General features: G+C 45.7%; 1 protein-coding gene across 3 annotated transcripts in view; it reads left to right on the forward strand.

Moving 5' to 3' along the window:
- OLFM1 (olfactomedin 1) overlaps nt 1-16833 on the forward strand; it is a 94654-nt gene that overhangs the window by 49611 nt on the left and 28210 nt on the right. For 2 of the 3 annotated variants that reach the window (XM_072125806.1, XM_072125805.1), the window contains exons 2-4: nt 6102-6251; nt 6733-6888; nt 16491-16710. In XM_072125806.1, coding sequence (XP_071981907.1) covers nt 6201-6251; nt 6733-6888; nt 16491-16710 — 427 coding nt within the window. In that variant the 5' untranslated portion in view covers nt 6102-6200. Of the gene's footprint in view, nt 1-796; nt 1344-6101; nt 6252-6732; nt 6889-16490; nt 16711-16833 lie in introns of those variants that run through there. The other variant, XM_072125804.1, reaches the window with a different exon arrangement.

Below are 16833 nucleotides of genomic sequence, written 5' to 3' on the forward strand. Positions count from 1 at the left end.
CAGGATGGTATATAATATACAGTATACAGGATGGTATATAATATACAGTATACAGGATGGTATATAATGTACAGTATACAGGATGGTATATAATGTACAGTATACATACAGGATGGTATATAATGTACAGGATGGTATATAATATACAGTATACAAGATGGTATATAATATACAGTATACAGGATGGTATATAATGTACAGGATGGTATGTAATATACAGTATACAGGATGGTATATAATGTACAGGATGGTATGTAATATACAGTATACAGGATGGTATATAATATACAGTATACAGGATTGTATATAATGTACAGGATGGTATATAATGTACAGTATACAGGATGGTATATAATATACAGTATGGTATATAATATACATTATACAGGATACAGGATGGTATATAATATACAGGGTGATACATGATGTTACAGTAATGGAGTCAGTGATGAGCGATGTTTGTGGGATCCTATGTGCCGCAGTGTCTGGGCCATGGAGCTGACACTCGGGTTTGTATTGTAGAACATCTGGAGCCTCTGCCCTTGTAGCGGATGAGTTCCGGCTTCTTTAATAATTGAGGCCGGTGCTGGGGGAGGGGATGGTCCGCGCTATTCCCAGGTGGGCTCCTCAGTCACGTGCCGCCTCTAATTAACACATTTTTGCACTTGGATCTTCTCTTCCCTAAAATGCTCCTGTCCTCTGAGAGATGACAAGTGGAGGGGAGAGGAGGGGGATGATGTGACATCAGCTTGCGTTTTCTCCTGCCGCCCCTCCTCCTCCTCCTCCTCCTCCTGCCGCCGCCGCCTCTAATCCATCCCGATTCTTCCTCTCATCAGTAAGTTGCATGTCAATTGCCCAGCGCGGTCGGCGGGGACCTGGAGGCTCGGTCTGAGCAGCAGGGAACGCTCCCAAAATAACCTCATCCGGAAGCGGAGCGGCAACTGCCAAGGGAGGCTTCCGAAAGCACCGGCTCCTGCGCGTCGCCCGGCTCGGAGCGCCCACTCAATCCCTCATCAGCGGACGCAGAAGGATCCAGGCTCGGATTTTCCCGTACGAGAAAATGTCTAAAAAACGCCCGGCAGTGCTGGACTCCTGGGAGGCACAGATGTCCCCCGCAAGCCCCCTGCAGTCTGGAGCCCCCCGCCCGATGCCTACAGTATGAAGGTGTGCTGCGGGAGGAACGCCAAGCAGAGATGTCGGTGCCTTTACTCAAAATTGGGGTTGTCCTGAGCACCATGGCCATGATCACCAACTGGATGTCACAGACCCTGCCATCGCTGGTGGGCTTAAACACCACCAAGCTAACGGCGGCCAACCCTGGCGTCCTGGACCGGAGCACCGGCGTAAGTCACCCGCACGGGATCGCCACATGTTTGTCCTTTGGTTTGGGGGGGGGGGGGGGCGCTATTCTTAGAAGGAGGGGGACACTGAGCGCTCATTATAGAGGAAGTCATCACGAGGGAGACATTTACACAAACGCTACAACTTCATTACCATAAGAGGGAGACGAGAGGTGGAGGGCACAGGGCGGCCGCGAGGTCACTGCCCAAAAGGAACGGCCCTCTAAGACAGTATATAATCTACAATGTTACTGTATAGAGGACAGTATATAATCTACAATGTCACCATATGGAGGACAGTATACAATCTACAATGTCACCATATGGAGGACAGTATACAATCTACAATGTTACTGTATAGAGGACAGTATATAATCTACAATGTCACCGTATGGAGGACAGTATACAATCTACAATGTTACTGTATAGAGGACAGTATATAATCTACAGTCACCATATAGAGGACAGTATATAATCTACAATGTTACTGTATAGAGGACAGTATATAATCTACAATGTTACTGTATAGAGGACAGTATATAATCTACAATGTCACAATATAGAGGACAGTATATAATCTACAATGTTACTGTATAGAGGACAGTATATAATCTACAATGTTATTATATGGAGGACAGTATATAATCTACAATGTTATTGTATAGACGACAGTATATAATCTACAATGTCACCATATGGAGGACAGTATACAATCTACAATGTTACTGTATAGAGGACAGTATATAATCTACAATGTCACCATATGGAGGACAGTATATAATCTACAGTCACCATATAGAGGACAGTATATAATCTACAATGTTACTGTATAGAGGACAGTATATAATCTACAATGTCACCATATGGAGGACAGTATACAATCTACAATGTTACTGTATAGAGGACAGTATATAATCTACAATGTCACCATATGGAGGACAGTATACAATCTACAATGTTACTGTATAGAGGACAGTATATAATCTACAATGTTATTATATGGAGGACAGTATATAATCTACAATGTTACTGTATAGAGGACAGTATATAATCTACAATGTCACCATATGGAGGACAGTATACAATCTACAATGTTACTGTATAGAGGACAGTATATAATCTACAATGTCACCATATGGAGGACAGTATACAATCTACAATGTTACTGTATAGAGGACAGTATATAATCTACAATGTTATTATATGGAGGACAGTATATAATCTACAATGTTATTGTATAGACGACAGTATATAATCTACAATGTCACCATATGGAGGACAGTATACAATCTACAATGTTACTGTATAGAGGACAGTATATAATCTACAATCTACAATGTTACTGTATAGAGGACAGTATATAATCTACAATGTCACCATATAGAGGACAGTATATAATCTACAATGTTACTGTATAGAGGACAATATATAATCTACAATGTTATTATATAGAGGGCAATATATAATCTACAATGTTACTATATGGAGGACAATTTTATAATGTACAATGTTACTATATAGAGGACAATATATAATCTACCATTTTACCAAACAGAGGACAATGTACAAATACATAGAACACAATATATAACTATATAGAAGACAATTAATATATATATAGAGAGAGAAGACAATATGTAACTATATAGAAGACTATATATAATATACAATGTTACTAAATAGAGGGCAATGTAGAACTACATAGGGGACAATATACAACTATAAAGAAGACAATATAGAACTATATAGAGAACTACATATAATCTGCAATGTGGCTTTATAGAGGACAATATATATTTTACAGCGTTAGTATATAGAGGACAATATATGATCTACAATGTTACTATAGAGCGGATTGTATATAATCTACAATGTTACTATATAGAGGACATTATATAATCTAGATTGCTAAACAGAGGATAATATATAAATAGAGGACAATATATAATCTACAATGTTACTATATAGAGGATGATATATAATATTTATGATGCTTATAATGTAGGATGTTACAATAGGCTCAGTGTTACATTATACAGGATTATTTATAATATAGAATTTGTCCTATAACAATACATCTCCGTATAATACTTACCATCTAGATGACGTACGGTGAATACGGTGTTACAATATCAAGGACAAACTATATAATGTTCTACATACAAGATAATGTACAATGTTACAGTATAGAGAGGGATGTATAATACACAGTGTTACAGTATAGAGGGATGTATAATACACAGTGTTACAGTATAGAGAGGGATGTATAATACACAGTGTTACAGTATAGAGAGGGATGTATAATACACAGTGTTACAGTATAGAGAGGGATGTATAATACACAGTGTTACAGTATAGAGGGATGTATAATACACAGTGTTACAGTATAGAGAGGGATGTATAATACACAGTGTTACAGTATAGAGAGGGATGTATAATACACAGTGTTACAGTATAGAGAGGGGTGTATAATACACAGTGTTACAGTATAGAGAGGGATGTATAATACACAGTGTTACAGTATAGAGAGGGATGTATAATACACAGTGTTACAGTATAGAGAGGGATGTATAATACACAGTGTTACAGTATAGAGAGGGGTGTATAATACACAGTGTTACAGTATAGAGAGGGATGTATAATACACAGTGTTACAGTATAGAGAGGGATGTATAATACACAGTGTTACAGTATAGAGAGGGATGTATAATACACAGTGTTACAGTATAGAGAGGGATGTATAATACACAGTGTTACAGTATAGAGAGGGATGTATAATACACAGTGTTACAGTATAGAGAGGGATGTATAATACACAGTGTTACAGTATAGAGAGGGATGTATAATACACAGTGTTACAGTATAGAGAGGGATGTATAATACACAGTGTTACAGTATAGAGAGGGATGTATAATACACAGTGTTACAGTATAGAGAGGGATGTATAATACACAGTGTTACAGTATAGAGAGGGATGTATAATACACAGTGTTACAGTATAGAGAGGGATGTATAATACACAGTGTTACAGTATAGAGAGGGATGTATAATACACAGTGTTACAGTATAGAGAGGGATGTATAATACACAGTGTTACAGTATAGAGAGGGATGTATAATACACAGTGTTACAGTATAGAGAGGGATGTATAATACACAGTGTTACAGTATAGAGAGGGATGTATAATACACAGTGTTACAGTATAGAGAGGGATGTATAATACACAGTGTTACAGTATAGAGAGGGATGTATAATACACAGTGTTACAGTATAGAGAGGGATGTATAATACACAGTGTTACAGTATAGAGAGGGATGTATAATACACAGTGTTGCAGTATAGAGAGGGATGTATAATACACAGTGTTGCAGTATAGAGAGGGATGTATAATACACAGTGTTGCAGTATAGAGAGGGATGTATAATACACAGTGTTACAGTATAGAGAGGGATGTATAATACACAGTGTTACAGTATAGAGAGGGATGTATAATACACAGTGTTACAGTATAGAGAGGGATGTATAATACACAGTGTTACAGTATAGAGAGGGATGTATAATACACAGTGTTACAGTATAGAGAGGGATGTATAATACACCGTGTTACAGTATAGAGAGGGATGTATAATACACAGTGTTACAGTATAGAGAGGGATGTATAATACACAGTGTTACAGTATAGAGAGGGATGTATAATACACAGTGTTACAGTATAGAGAGGGATGTATAATACACAGTGTTACAGTATAGAGAAGGATGTATAATACACCGTGTTACAGTATAGAGAGGGATGTATAATACACAGTGTTACAATATCCAGGATGTCTCCGGATGCTTTATCTTCCTGGGATTTGGAAGTGATTTGCAGGTCCTCAGTGTCCGGTGCATTATGTGCAGGACCCCCCGGGGGTCTATAGGGAGGATACATGCAGCAGATCCTTATGGATGGTCCGTACGTAGTGGATATTATATCCAGGGTCACCCGCCAGGCCGTACATTATATTATAGATGATATCTTATTATATAAATGTCCGTATCCTAATGTGTTATACATAATATATTCCCAGTGTATAGATGTTAGACTGTAATAATGTAGTGTGACATCATCCTCTGATGCGGGTGGAGTCTATACAGGAAGATTATAGTGTAGCGTTATATCAGTTATAATCTAGTCTAGTGTTATGTGTAGAATCCCCTAATGTACTGATACACTTCTCTTCTATCCCATATATGTATATCCTTATATATGTGTATGTATGGGATATATATATATATATACCTAAATATTATACCCGCTATATTGCTCTATAATCTAGTGTAATATTATATAGTCGTAGTATAATGTTCCATTGCTATCGGATGTAATATTCTTAATATATCCCATAATGTTGCAATCATTTGTCTGCTGAGCCTGAGAGATGTTATGTTGCTGGAGAGCCCCCCTAGACCCCGCAGCACAGCTCCATTCCCCTAATATCCGCTTCGTTGGTGGAAACCACTGGTATCGAGTAGCTTCTGCACTTATCATTACAGAGACGTGACGGGAAGAATCGGGGGGGGGGGGGGGGGTTCTCTATGAAACATTGTAACCGCAGGACACCGTCATAGAACTCCAATGAATGGCCCTCATACCTGGCACATGAATGTAGAATATTCAGTCTCACTGTCGCTCTCTGGTATCAGCCACACCTCTCCCTGCGCAGGTTTTTCCTCCATTTCCCGATGATTTTGTAAAATGTTTGCCCTCTCCTCCATCCCCAGGTGTTGCCAACTAACCCAGAAGAGAGCTGGCAGGTATACAGCTCTGCCCAGGACAGCGAGGGCCGGTGTATATGCACAGTGGTGGCTCCACAACAGACCATGTGCTCGCGAGACGCCAGGACAAAGCAGCTCCGGCAGCTACTGGAGAAGGTAGGTGGCCCTCGCCCGCTCTATGGTCTCAGGAGCCGTCGCTTAACCCCTTGAGGTAGCAAACCTTATGCTGACTTTGTGTGTTAAATGTCTAGCTAACGTTTGCTCTGCCTGTATCCGATACCTAAATCCTGGGCGCCAGGCGAGTGGCTGCACTCCCTCCGGACCGCACAGGCCATTAGAGGCATCGATATATAGACAGGAGGCAAAGTGCAGCGGGATATTACATTCCCACCAGCAGTCTCCACTACAACCCCCATCATTAGTCTATGTTCCCGGAGCTCTTCATGTCAGCACCGCACATCAAGGGGGTAGATGGGGTCATGTGACTGATGGGTACCGGTGTATAATCGCTGTTCACATACTGATGTATGATTCTGCTGATGTCCTCCTATAGCCCAGGCCTGGTGGTACTGCGCTTTAGCAGGTGATGGCGCTATAGGTCCTGCAGCTTACATGATGTGTAATGGTCTCTTTGCAGGTGCAGAATATGTCCCAGTCCATAGAGGTGCTGGACAGGAGAACCCAGCGGGACCTGCAGTACGTAGAGAGGATGGAGAACCAGATGAAAGGACTGGAGTCCAAATTTAAGCAGGTGGAAGAGTCTCATAGACAGCACCAGGCGAGACAGTTCAAGGTGGGTTACCTTCCGCTCATGCAGACATAGACAGCCTGTAACGCTCCAACTGGTGGGGCACTACAGGTCCCAGCAGGTTCCAGGGATCACCAGTAGCCTCTGCAGGCCTGGAGCCTTACACAATGTCTATGTGAAGGAGACCGCAAATATTTTCTGCACATCTCATCCCCCGCACCTGAGCCCACCATTGCTCACTTCCCGCTGCTTTATAGGAAAATCCCAAATTATAATCTCCCTAAGATTGAGATTTTATTCCGGATCTTTCTGTCTATACGTAAGATGGCGCTCCGAGCTCATATCATCCCTGCCGCTCCCGAAAGTGGGAAAATAATCATTCATTATAATGTAGCGGGAAATGTCCATCATCTGCCGGGGGTGCGAGTGGAGATAAGATATTTGGGCAGAGTCTCCTCAAGTTACCTAAGATAATCAGATGTACATGATGTATGGAGCAATGATGAGAGTTGGTTATGTAGAACAGTAGACTCCACTGAATTTCGCTGAGACTCGATTAGGAACAGGGGCAGAGATCACAAAACCATCAGGGAGGCGTCACACCCCAAAAGAGCACAGTACCCTAACACAAACCCTAACACACAACCATAGCCCATCCTACACCCATATACCAACACCCAACCATCACCAAGGCTTAACCACGACCAACCCTACACCTATGTCCTAACACCCAACCATCACCAAGGCTTAACCACGACCAACCCTACACCTATGTCCTAATACCCAACCATCACCAAGCCTAAACCACAAGCAACCCTACACCTACGTCCTAATACCCAACCATCACCAAGGCTAAACCACAACCAACCCTACACCTATGTCCTAATACCCAACCATCACCAAGGCTAAACCACAACCAACCCTACACCTACGTCCTAATACCCAACCATCACCAAGGCTAAACCACAACCAACCCTACACCTATGTCCTAATACCCAACCATCACCAAGGCTTAACCACGACCAACCCTACACCTATGTCCTAATACCCAACCATCACCAAGCCTAAACCACAACCAACCCTACACCTACGTCCTAATACCCAACCATCACCAAGCCTAAACCACAAGCAACCCTACACCTACGTCCTAATACCCAACCATCACCAAGGCTAAACCACAACCAACCCTACACCTATGTCCTAATACCCAACCATCACCAAGGCTAAACCACAACCAACCCTACGCCTATGTCCTAACACCCAACCATCACCAAGGCTTAACCACGGCCAACCCTAGACCTATGTCCTAACACCCAACCATCACCAAGGCTTAACCACGACCAACCCTACACCTATGTCCTAATACCCAACCATCACCAAGCCTAAACCACAAGCAACCCTACACCTACGTCCTAATACCCAACCATCACCAAGCCTAAACCACAAGCAACCCTACACCTACGTCCTAATACCCAACCATCACCAAGGCTAAACCACAACCAACCCTACACCTATGTCCTAATACCCAACCATCACCAAGGCTAAACCACAACCAACCCTACACCTACGTCCTAATACCCAACCATCACCAAGGCTAAACCACAACCAACCCTACACCTATGTCCTAATACCCAACCATCACCAAGGCTAAACCACAACCAACCCTACACCTACGTCCTAATACCCAACCATCACCAAGGCTTAACCACGACCAACCCTACACCTATGTCCTAATACCTAACCATCACCAAGGCTAAACCACAACCAACCCTACACCTACGTCCTAATACCCAACCATCACCAAGGCTAAACCACAACCAATCCTACACCTACGTCCTAATACCCAACCATCACCAAGGCTAAACCACAACCAACCCTACACCTACGTCCTAATACCCAACCATCACCAAGGCTAAACCACAACCAACCCTACACCTACGTCCTAATACCCAACCATCACCAAGGCTTAACCATGACCAACCCTACACCTATGTCCTAACACCCAACCATCACCAAGGCTTAACCACGACCAACCCTACACCTATGTCCTAATACCCAACCATCACCAAGGCTTAACCATGACCAACCCTACACCTACGTCCTAATACCCAACCATCACCAAGGCTAAACCACAACCAACCCTACACCTATGTCCTAATACCCAACCATCACCAAGGCTAAACCACAACCAACCCTACACCTACGTCCTAATACCCAACCATCACCAAGGCTAAACCACAACCAACCCTACACCTACGTCCTAATACCCAACCATCACCAAGGCTTAACCATGACCAACCCTACACCTATGTCCTAACACCCAACCATCACCAAGGCTTAACCACGACCAACCCTACACCTATGTCCTAACACCCAACCATCACCAAGCCTAAACCACAAACAACCCTACACCTACGTCCTAATACCCAACCATCACCAAGGCTTAACCACGACCAACCTGACACCAACGTCCTAACACCCAACCATCACCAAGCCTAAACCACGATCAACCCTACACCTACGTCCTAATACCCAACCATCACCAAGCCTAAACCACAAACAACCCTACACCTACGTCCTAATACCCAACCATCACCAAGGCTTAACCACGACCAACCTGACACCAACGTCCTAACACCCAACCATCACCAAGCCTGAACCACGATCAACCCTACACCAACGTCCTAACACTCAACCATCACCAAACTTCAACAAAGACCAACCCTACATTTACATCCTAACACTCAACAATCAACAAACCTGCACCCACAAACTAACACCCAATCATCGTCAAATCTAAACCGTTACTCAACCTACATCCACACGCTAATACACAACCATCACCAAACCTAAACCACAACCAAACTACACCCACATCCTAAGACACGTCTATCACTTAACCTAAACCATGACCCAACCTACAACCATACCCTAGCAAACAACCATAACCCTACCTACAGCCAAATTCTAACAAACAACTATCTCCAATCCTAAACCTTGTTCCTACATCCGCACCCTAACACACTAACCATGGCCCATCCTACATCCACCCCCTAATACAAAGCCTTCACCAAACTTAAACCCTTGACCAATCCTACAACCACATACATACTAACACCTAACCATCACTAAACCTAAATCACAATCCGACCTACATTCCCAACCCAACACACGACCATCACCAAATCTACACTTGCGATCTAACACACAATCCTAGCCAAACCTAAACAATAACTTGACCTACCGCAACACCCTAACACGCAACCATGACCCAATCTAGACCATGAACCAACCTCTCACATAATGGTGACTCAACCAACACCCACACCAGGCACACAACTACACCTACCACCAGGAACCAGTCTACAATCACAACCATAACCAACCTACAACCAAGACCCAATGTACATTTAACCACAACCAAACTGTGACCTGGACACAAATACAACCATGACACATCACACAACTACAAGCCACAACCCAACCTTCAACTGAGATCCAGCACTAAACCAGAGTCCAACTTACAACCATGCCCATCCTCCAACCATGTCACCCCTAGAACCATGCCCATCCTCCAACCATGTCACCCCTAGAACCATGCCCACCCTCCAACCATGTCACCCCTAGAACCATGCCCACCCTCTAACCATGTCACCCCTAGAACCATGCCCACCCTCCAACCATGTCACCCCTAGAACCATGCCCACCCTCCAACCATGTCACCCCTAGAACCATGCCCACCCTCCAACCATGTCACCCCTAGAACCATGCCCATCCTCCAACCATGTCACCCCTAGAACCATGCCCACCCTCCAACCATGTCACCCCTAGAACCATGCCCACCCTCCAACTATGTCACCCCTAGAACCATGCCCACCCTCCAACCATGTCACCCCTAGAACCATGCCCATCCTCCAACCATGTCACCCCTAGAACCATGCCCACCCTTCAACCATGTCACCCCTAGAACCATGCCCACCCTCCAATTATGTCACCCCTAGAACCATGCCCACCCTCCAACCATGTCACCCCTAGAACCATGCCCACCCTCCAACCATGTCACCCCTAGAACCATGCCCACCCTCCAACCATGTCACCCCTAGAACCATGCCCATCCTCCAACCATGTCACCCCTAGAACCATGCCCATCCTTCATCCATGCCCATTCTCCAACCATGTCACCCCTAGAACCATGCCCATCCTTCATCCATGCCCATTCTCCAACCATGTCACCCCTAGAACCATGCCCATCCTTCATCCATGCCCATTCTCCAACCATGCCCATTCTCCAACCATGCCCATTCTCCAACCATGCCCATTCTCCAACCATGTCACCCCTAGAATCATGCTCATTCTCCAACCACAAATAACACTACCACAACATCCCGCCAGGACCCGACATCCCACCGTGACCCAACATCCCGCCATGGCTCGACATACCTTACACATCCAACCATATAGGACCCAACATCCCGCCGTGACCCAACATCCCGCCATGGCTCGACATACCTTACACATCCAACCATATAGGACAAAGGCAAAGCATTCAGCGACGCGTCGGCTCTACTCCAGGGACTCAGTAATGTAGGAGCTTACTGATGGCTTCCGCTACAAGCTGCTGAATAGTGAGTACAGCGTAAATGCTTACTGCACCTGATAGCTCTGTCATAGACTATAGAGGTGATTGAGCCCCCTGCACACACCATACAGTGTAGTATCCTTTGAAGCGACGCCACCATTAGAGGCCACGTGAGGACGTTACGCTGATAGACATGTTGCTGTGTATTGTCCCCCAGCATTGACTCGCCTCACATGATGATGTATTTCTGGCGCCTCGTCTGCAGATAATGAGATTGGAGAGAGACGATTCTCAGCAGAAATGAGGTGTGACGAGGCGCGACACGTGTTAATTACCAGGAAGGGATGTCAGCGCCACGGCGTGACTAAATATACACACACAGACAGGAATCCACCGCTATCAATGGGAGACCACAGGGGGCATCGGCGGGCACAGGGGGCATCGGTGGACAGAGGGGGCGGCGGTGGGTACAGGGGCTGCAGTGGTGGACACGGGGCAGCGGTGGGCACAGGGGGCAGCGGTGGGCACAGGGGGCGGCGTCGGAGCACAGGGGCTGCGGTGGTGGACACGGGGCAGCGGCAGGCACAGGGGGTAGCGGCGGTGGACACGGGGCAGCGGCAGGCACAGGGGCAGTGGCAGCCCACAGGGGGCAGCGGTGGGCACAGGGGGTAGCGGTGGAGGACACAGGAGGTAGCGGTGGTGGACACAGGGGGTAGGGGTGGTGGACACAGGGGGCAGCGGCTGGTACAGGGGGTAGCGGTGGTGGACACGGGATAGGGGTGGTGGACACGGGGCAGCGGCGAAGCACAGGGGCAGCGGAGGCCCACAGGGGGCAGCGGCTGGCACAGGGGGCAGAGGTGGGCACAGGGGCAATTTGCCTGATCCAGGATAACAACCTCTGGTTGGACACCTACTGGAGCGAGAGGTGACATAGGGAGCAGGGCTGCACAGTATGCAGGGTGTCAGTCTTAAAGGGGGTTTCTACCTACATATGGGAGACGCCCCTGACTACTACAGCCGTGCACCCCGTGTTGTCAGGAGTGTCTGATCCTGCGTCACACATGACCCTGCAGTCTCTAATAATGAAGGTCACCCCTGTACAATGTCATTATAGACGATCCACGGCTCCGCCCCGCATGCGGCTTACAGTATAGTAATATCCCCTATGGAATTACTACGTAAGCGATTGCCCTGCATGCGGCCTACAGTATAGTAATATCCCCTATGGAATTACTACGTAAGCGATTGCCCTGCAACGGCCAAACCCCTGACAATTGTGGTCTCATCTGGTAGAACATCCAGGGCCGATACCAATTACAGAAGCTGCAGCTGTGAGCAGTCATTGCACTGATGATGGAGCTAAGAATAAAGTGTAACCCCACCCGGGTCACATCAGGAGGCGCTGGCACCGCTGCTGTCACTTCCTGCACGGTAATTGCTCCCACTGGGAGAGCGCGGAGCCCGGAGAGCGATGCCGGAATTACTGGGGCGATGGGGGAGCAGCCATCACACAGCTGCTGTTCCGTGACACTGTGCAAACGCAGGGAAGGCTGAGAGTCTGCACACAGCACTGATGGCCTCATACATCCTGCCATGTCTTATACTCCAGTCACATCCAGAGCTGCATTCATCATCCTGCTCCTAAGACCCCTGCACCTATAGCACCCACCACTCTCCACAAACAAATATAAGTACAGGGGACATTAACCCAAAAACACATGAGGTCACACTGACCCCAAACATGAGGTGACAGATCCATCCCCTTCCTGACCCACATCCAGGGCACTGATGAGATGTAGTGACACAGAACCAGCGCAGTCCACAGCCGGGAGTCTGCTCCTTGTGGATTGGTTATAGACACTGCTGTAGCGGGAGCTGCCTCATTAGGGAGCACTGAGGCACTTTCCTTTTTCTATCCTTCCTTTAATTGTATTTGCATGAAAAAGGGATCAGCGGACGACCCCAGGAGGAGACATGGGACAGGAAGGGGGGACACATTATGGGTGACTTCTTATTCTCCAACCCCCGATTTATAAAATATGCTAATATCCCGAGACCCCAAAAAGGAGGACACAAAGTAACTACATGTAGCAGGTACAGCTGTCACATTCACACTACAGTTACGGACACAGACGGACAGACTGACTCCCAACAAGAGGGGGGTGTATAATAACTGCCCGAAACAGATACAGGCGACGCGTTTCACACTTCTTCAAGCCCAAGCACAGGGAAGAAGGACACACATACAGTATACTATAGAGGCCACATAGTAACTACAAGTAATGGATATACTGACGCGTTTCACACCTCTTCAAGCCCAAGCACAGGGAAGAAGGACACACATACAGTATACTATAGAGGCCACATAGTAACTACAAGTAATGGATATACTGACGCGTTTCACACATCTTCAAGCCCAAGCACAGGGAAGAAGGACACACATACAGTATACTATAGAGGCCACATAGTAACTACAGGTAATGGATATACTGACGCGTTTCACACATCTTCAAGCCCTTGTAGAGGGAAGAAGGACACACATACAGTATACTATAGAGGCCACATAGTAACTACAGGTAATGGATATACTGACGCGTTTCACACTTCTTCAAGCACAGGGAAGAAGGACACACATACAGTATACTATAGAGGCCACATATTAACTACAAGTAATGGATATACTGACGCGTTTCACACTTCTTCAAGCCCAAGCACAGGGAAGAAGGACACACATACAGTATACTATAGAGGCCACATAGTAACTACAAGTAATGGATATACTGACGCGTTTCACACTTCTTCAAGCACAGGGAAGAAGGACACACATACAGTATACTATAGAGGCCACATAGTAACTACAAGTAATGGATATACTGACGCGTTTCACACTTCTTCAAGCCCAAGCACAGGGAAGAAGGACACACATACAGTATACTATAGAGGCCACATAGTAACTACAGGTAATGGATACACTGACGCGTTTCACACTTCTTCAAGCACAGGGAAGAAGGACACACATACAGTATACTATAGAGGCCACATAGTAACTACAGGTAATGGATATACTGACGCGTTTCACACCTCTTCAAGCCCAAGCACAGGGAAGAAGGACACACATACAGTATACTATAGAGGCCACATACAAGTAATGGATATACTGACGCGTTTCACACCTCTTCAAGCCCAAACACAGGGAAGAAGGACACACATACAGTATACTATAGAGGCCACATAGTAACTGCAGGTAATGGATATACTGACGCGTTTCACACTTCTTCAAGCACAGGGAAGAAGGACACACATACAGTATACTATAGAGGCCACATAGTAACTACAAGTAATGGATATACTGACGCGTTTCACACCTCTTCAAGCCCAAGCACAGGGAAGAAGGACACACATACAGTATACTATAGAGACCACATAGTAACTACAGGTAATGGATACACTGACGCGTTTCACACCTCTTCAAGCCCAAGCACAGGGAAGAAGGACACACATACAGTATACTGTAGAGGCCACATACAAGTAATGGATATACTGACGCGTTTCACACCTCTTCAAGCCCAAACACAGGGAAGAAGGACACACATACAGTATACTATAGAGGCCACATAGTAACTGCAGGTAATGGATATACTGACGCGTTTCACACCCCTTCAAGCCCAAGCACAGGGAAGAAGGACACACATACAGTATACTATAGAGGCCACATAGTAACTACAGGTAATGGATATACTGACGCGTTTCACACTTCTTCAAGCCCAAGCACAGGGAAGAAGGACACACATACAGTATACTATAGAGGCCACATAGTAACTACAAGTAATGGATAGACTGACGCGTTTCACACCTCTTCAAGCCCAAGCACAGGGAAGAAGGACACACATACAGTATACTATAGAGGCCACATAGTAACTACAAGTAATGGATAGACTGACGCGTTTCACACCTCTTCAAGCCCAAGCAGAGGGCAGAAGACATCCTAAAAGCATAGAAGCACTAATACACTATACAGCTAGCGGATACTGCTGACGCGTTTTACATTACATTAACCCTTAGTCACCTGCTTTTTCTTCTAGTCTTGATGAGAACACACGCCAACACAAGCTAAGAAGGAAATCCCCAAAATATAGAAGCACACGCAGACCTGAAACAAGAGGGGGGCATGTAGTCACTACAGTTATCATGCGCCTCCAACGCGTTTCAGGCTACATTAACCCTTGCAGCAGCTTTAGTTATGGAAGGAAGAGGGGGGCAGGTAGTGACTAGGCGGCAGCTAGCGCCCCCTCCCTGCATGGTGTGTAGCAGGAATGGTGTTGATGACTCTTAGTGTCCAGACTCTTCACCGGTCTTTCGTTTTCTTGATTGCAGGGCTAACGTAAGACTGAAGAGGCAGTTAACTCCTATGTTACCATGAAAGAGACACACAGCAGTTTGGGCACCAATCAGAAATTTTCTCCTTTTTTTTTCCATTTTTTTTTTTCTTTTTGTACCGTTATCCTCCCAATTAGAGCTATGTCCCTAAGGAGCGCTCCACAACCTTGACTTCCAATCTTCCTTTGCATGCGAATGTAGCTGCATTTCATGAAGACATTTTTAACCCTTTGTCAATGCATTCTACTTTTTTTTTTTTTTTTTAAAGAAAACGGCAAAAAAAAAAATCTTTGTGTATGTGTTTTACGGAAAAAAAAAACGACAACAAAAAAAACAAAAAAAAATAAACGAAGCATGTGACCATAAGATGTTGCATTGGAAACAGAAACAATGACTAATAAAGGCCTTTCCCAAATAAGTTGTATGGAGGATTTTTTAAGTTGCTATAACGCACCGCTGCACACATGTAGGGAGCCGGGCAGGGGGGCACAGGGCAGGCGCAGAGGGGACACAGGGCAGGAGCAGAGGGGACACAGGGCAGGAGCAGAGGGGACACAGGGCAGGAGCAGGGGGGCACAGGGCAGGAGCAGGGGGGCACAGGGCAGGAGCAGCGGGGCACAGGGCAGGGCAGGACAGGGTGTTGCCACGTTTTGCATGCAGAGCACTGAACCAGCTTATTTTAACCTTGCAGGCAATAAAAGCGAAAATGGAGGAACTTAGGCCTCTGATACCAGTGTTGGAAGAGTACAAAGCCGATGCCAAATTGGTATTGCAGTTTAAGGAGGAGGTCCAGAATCTGACGTCAGTTCTAAACGAGCTCCAGGAGGAGATTGGCGCCTATGACTACGAGGAGCTTCAGAGCAGAGTGTCAAATCTTGAAGAGAGGCTTCGTGCATGCATGCAAAAATTAGGTAGGCTCAGACCCTCCACACACCCATAACTGTAGCTGGCGGACCCCTGTCTGCCGCCCCCTTCCCAGGCTGTACTGGAGGGTTAGCTAGCCGGACACACACCACTAGCTGGGGCTGATCTCA

Source organism: Engystomops pustulosus, chromosome 9 (assembly GCF_040894005.1).
Source record: "Engystomops pustulosus chromosome 9, aEngPut4.maternal, whole genome shotgun sequence".
In the NCBI taxonomy this organism is placed as follows: Eukaryota; Metazoa; Chordata; class Amphibia; order Anura; family Leptodactylidae; genus Engystomops; species Engystomops pustulosus.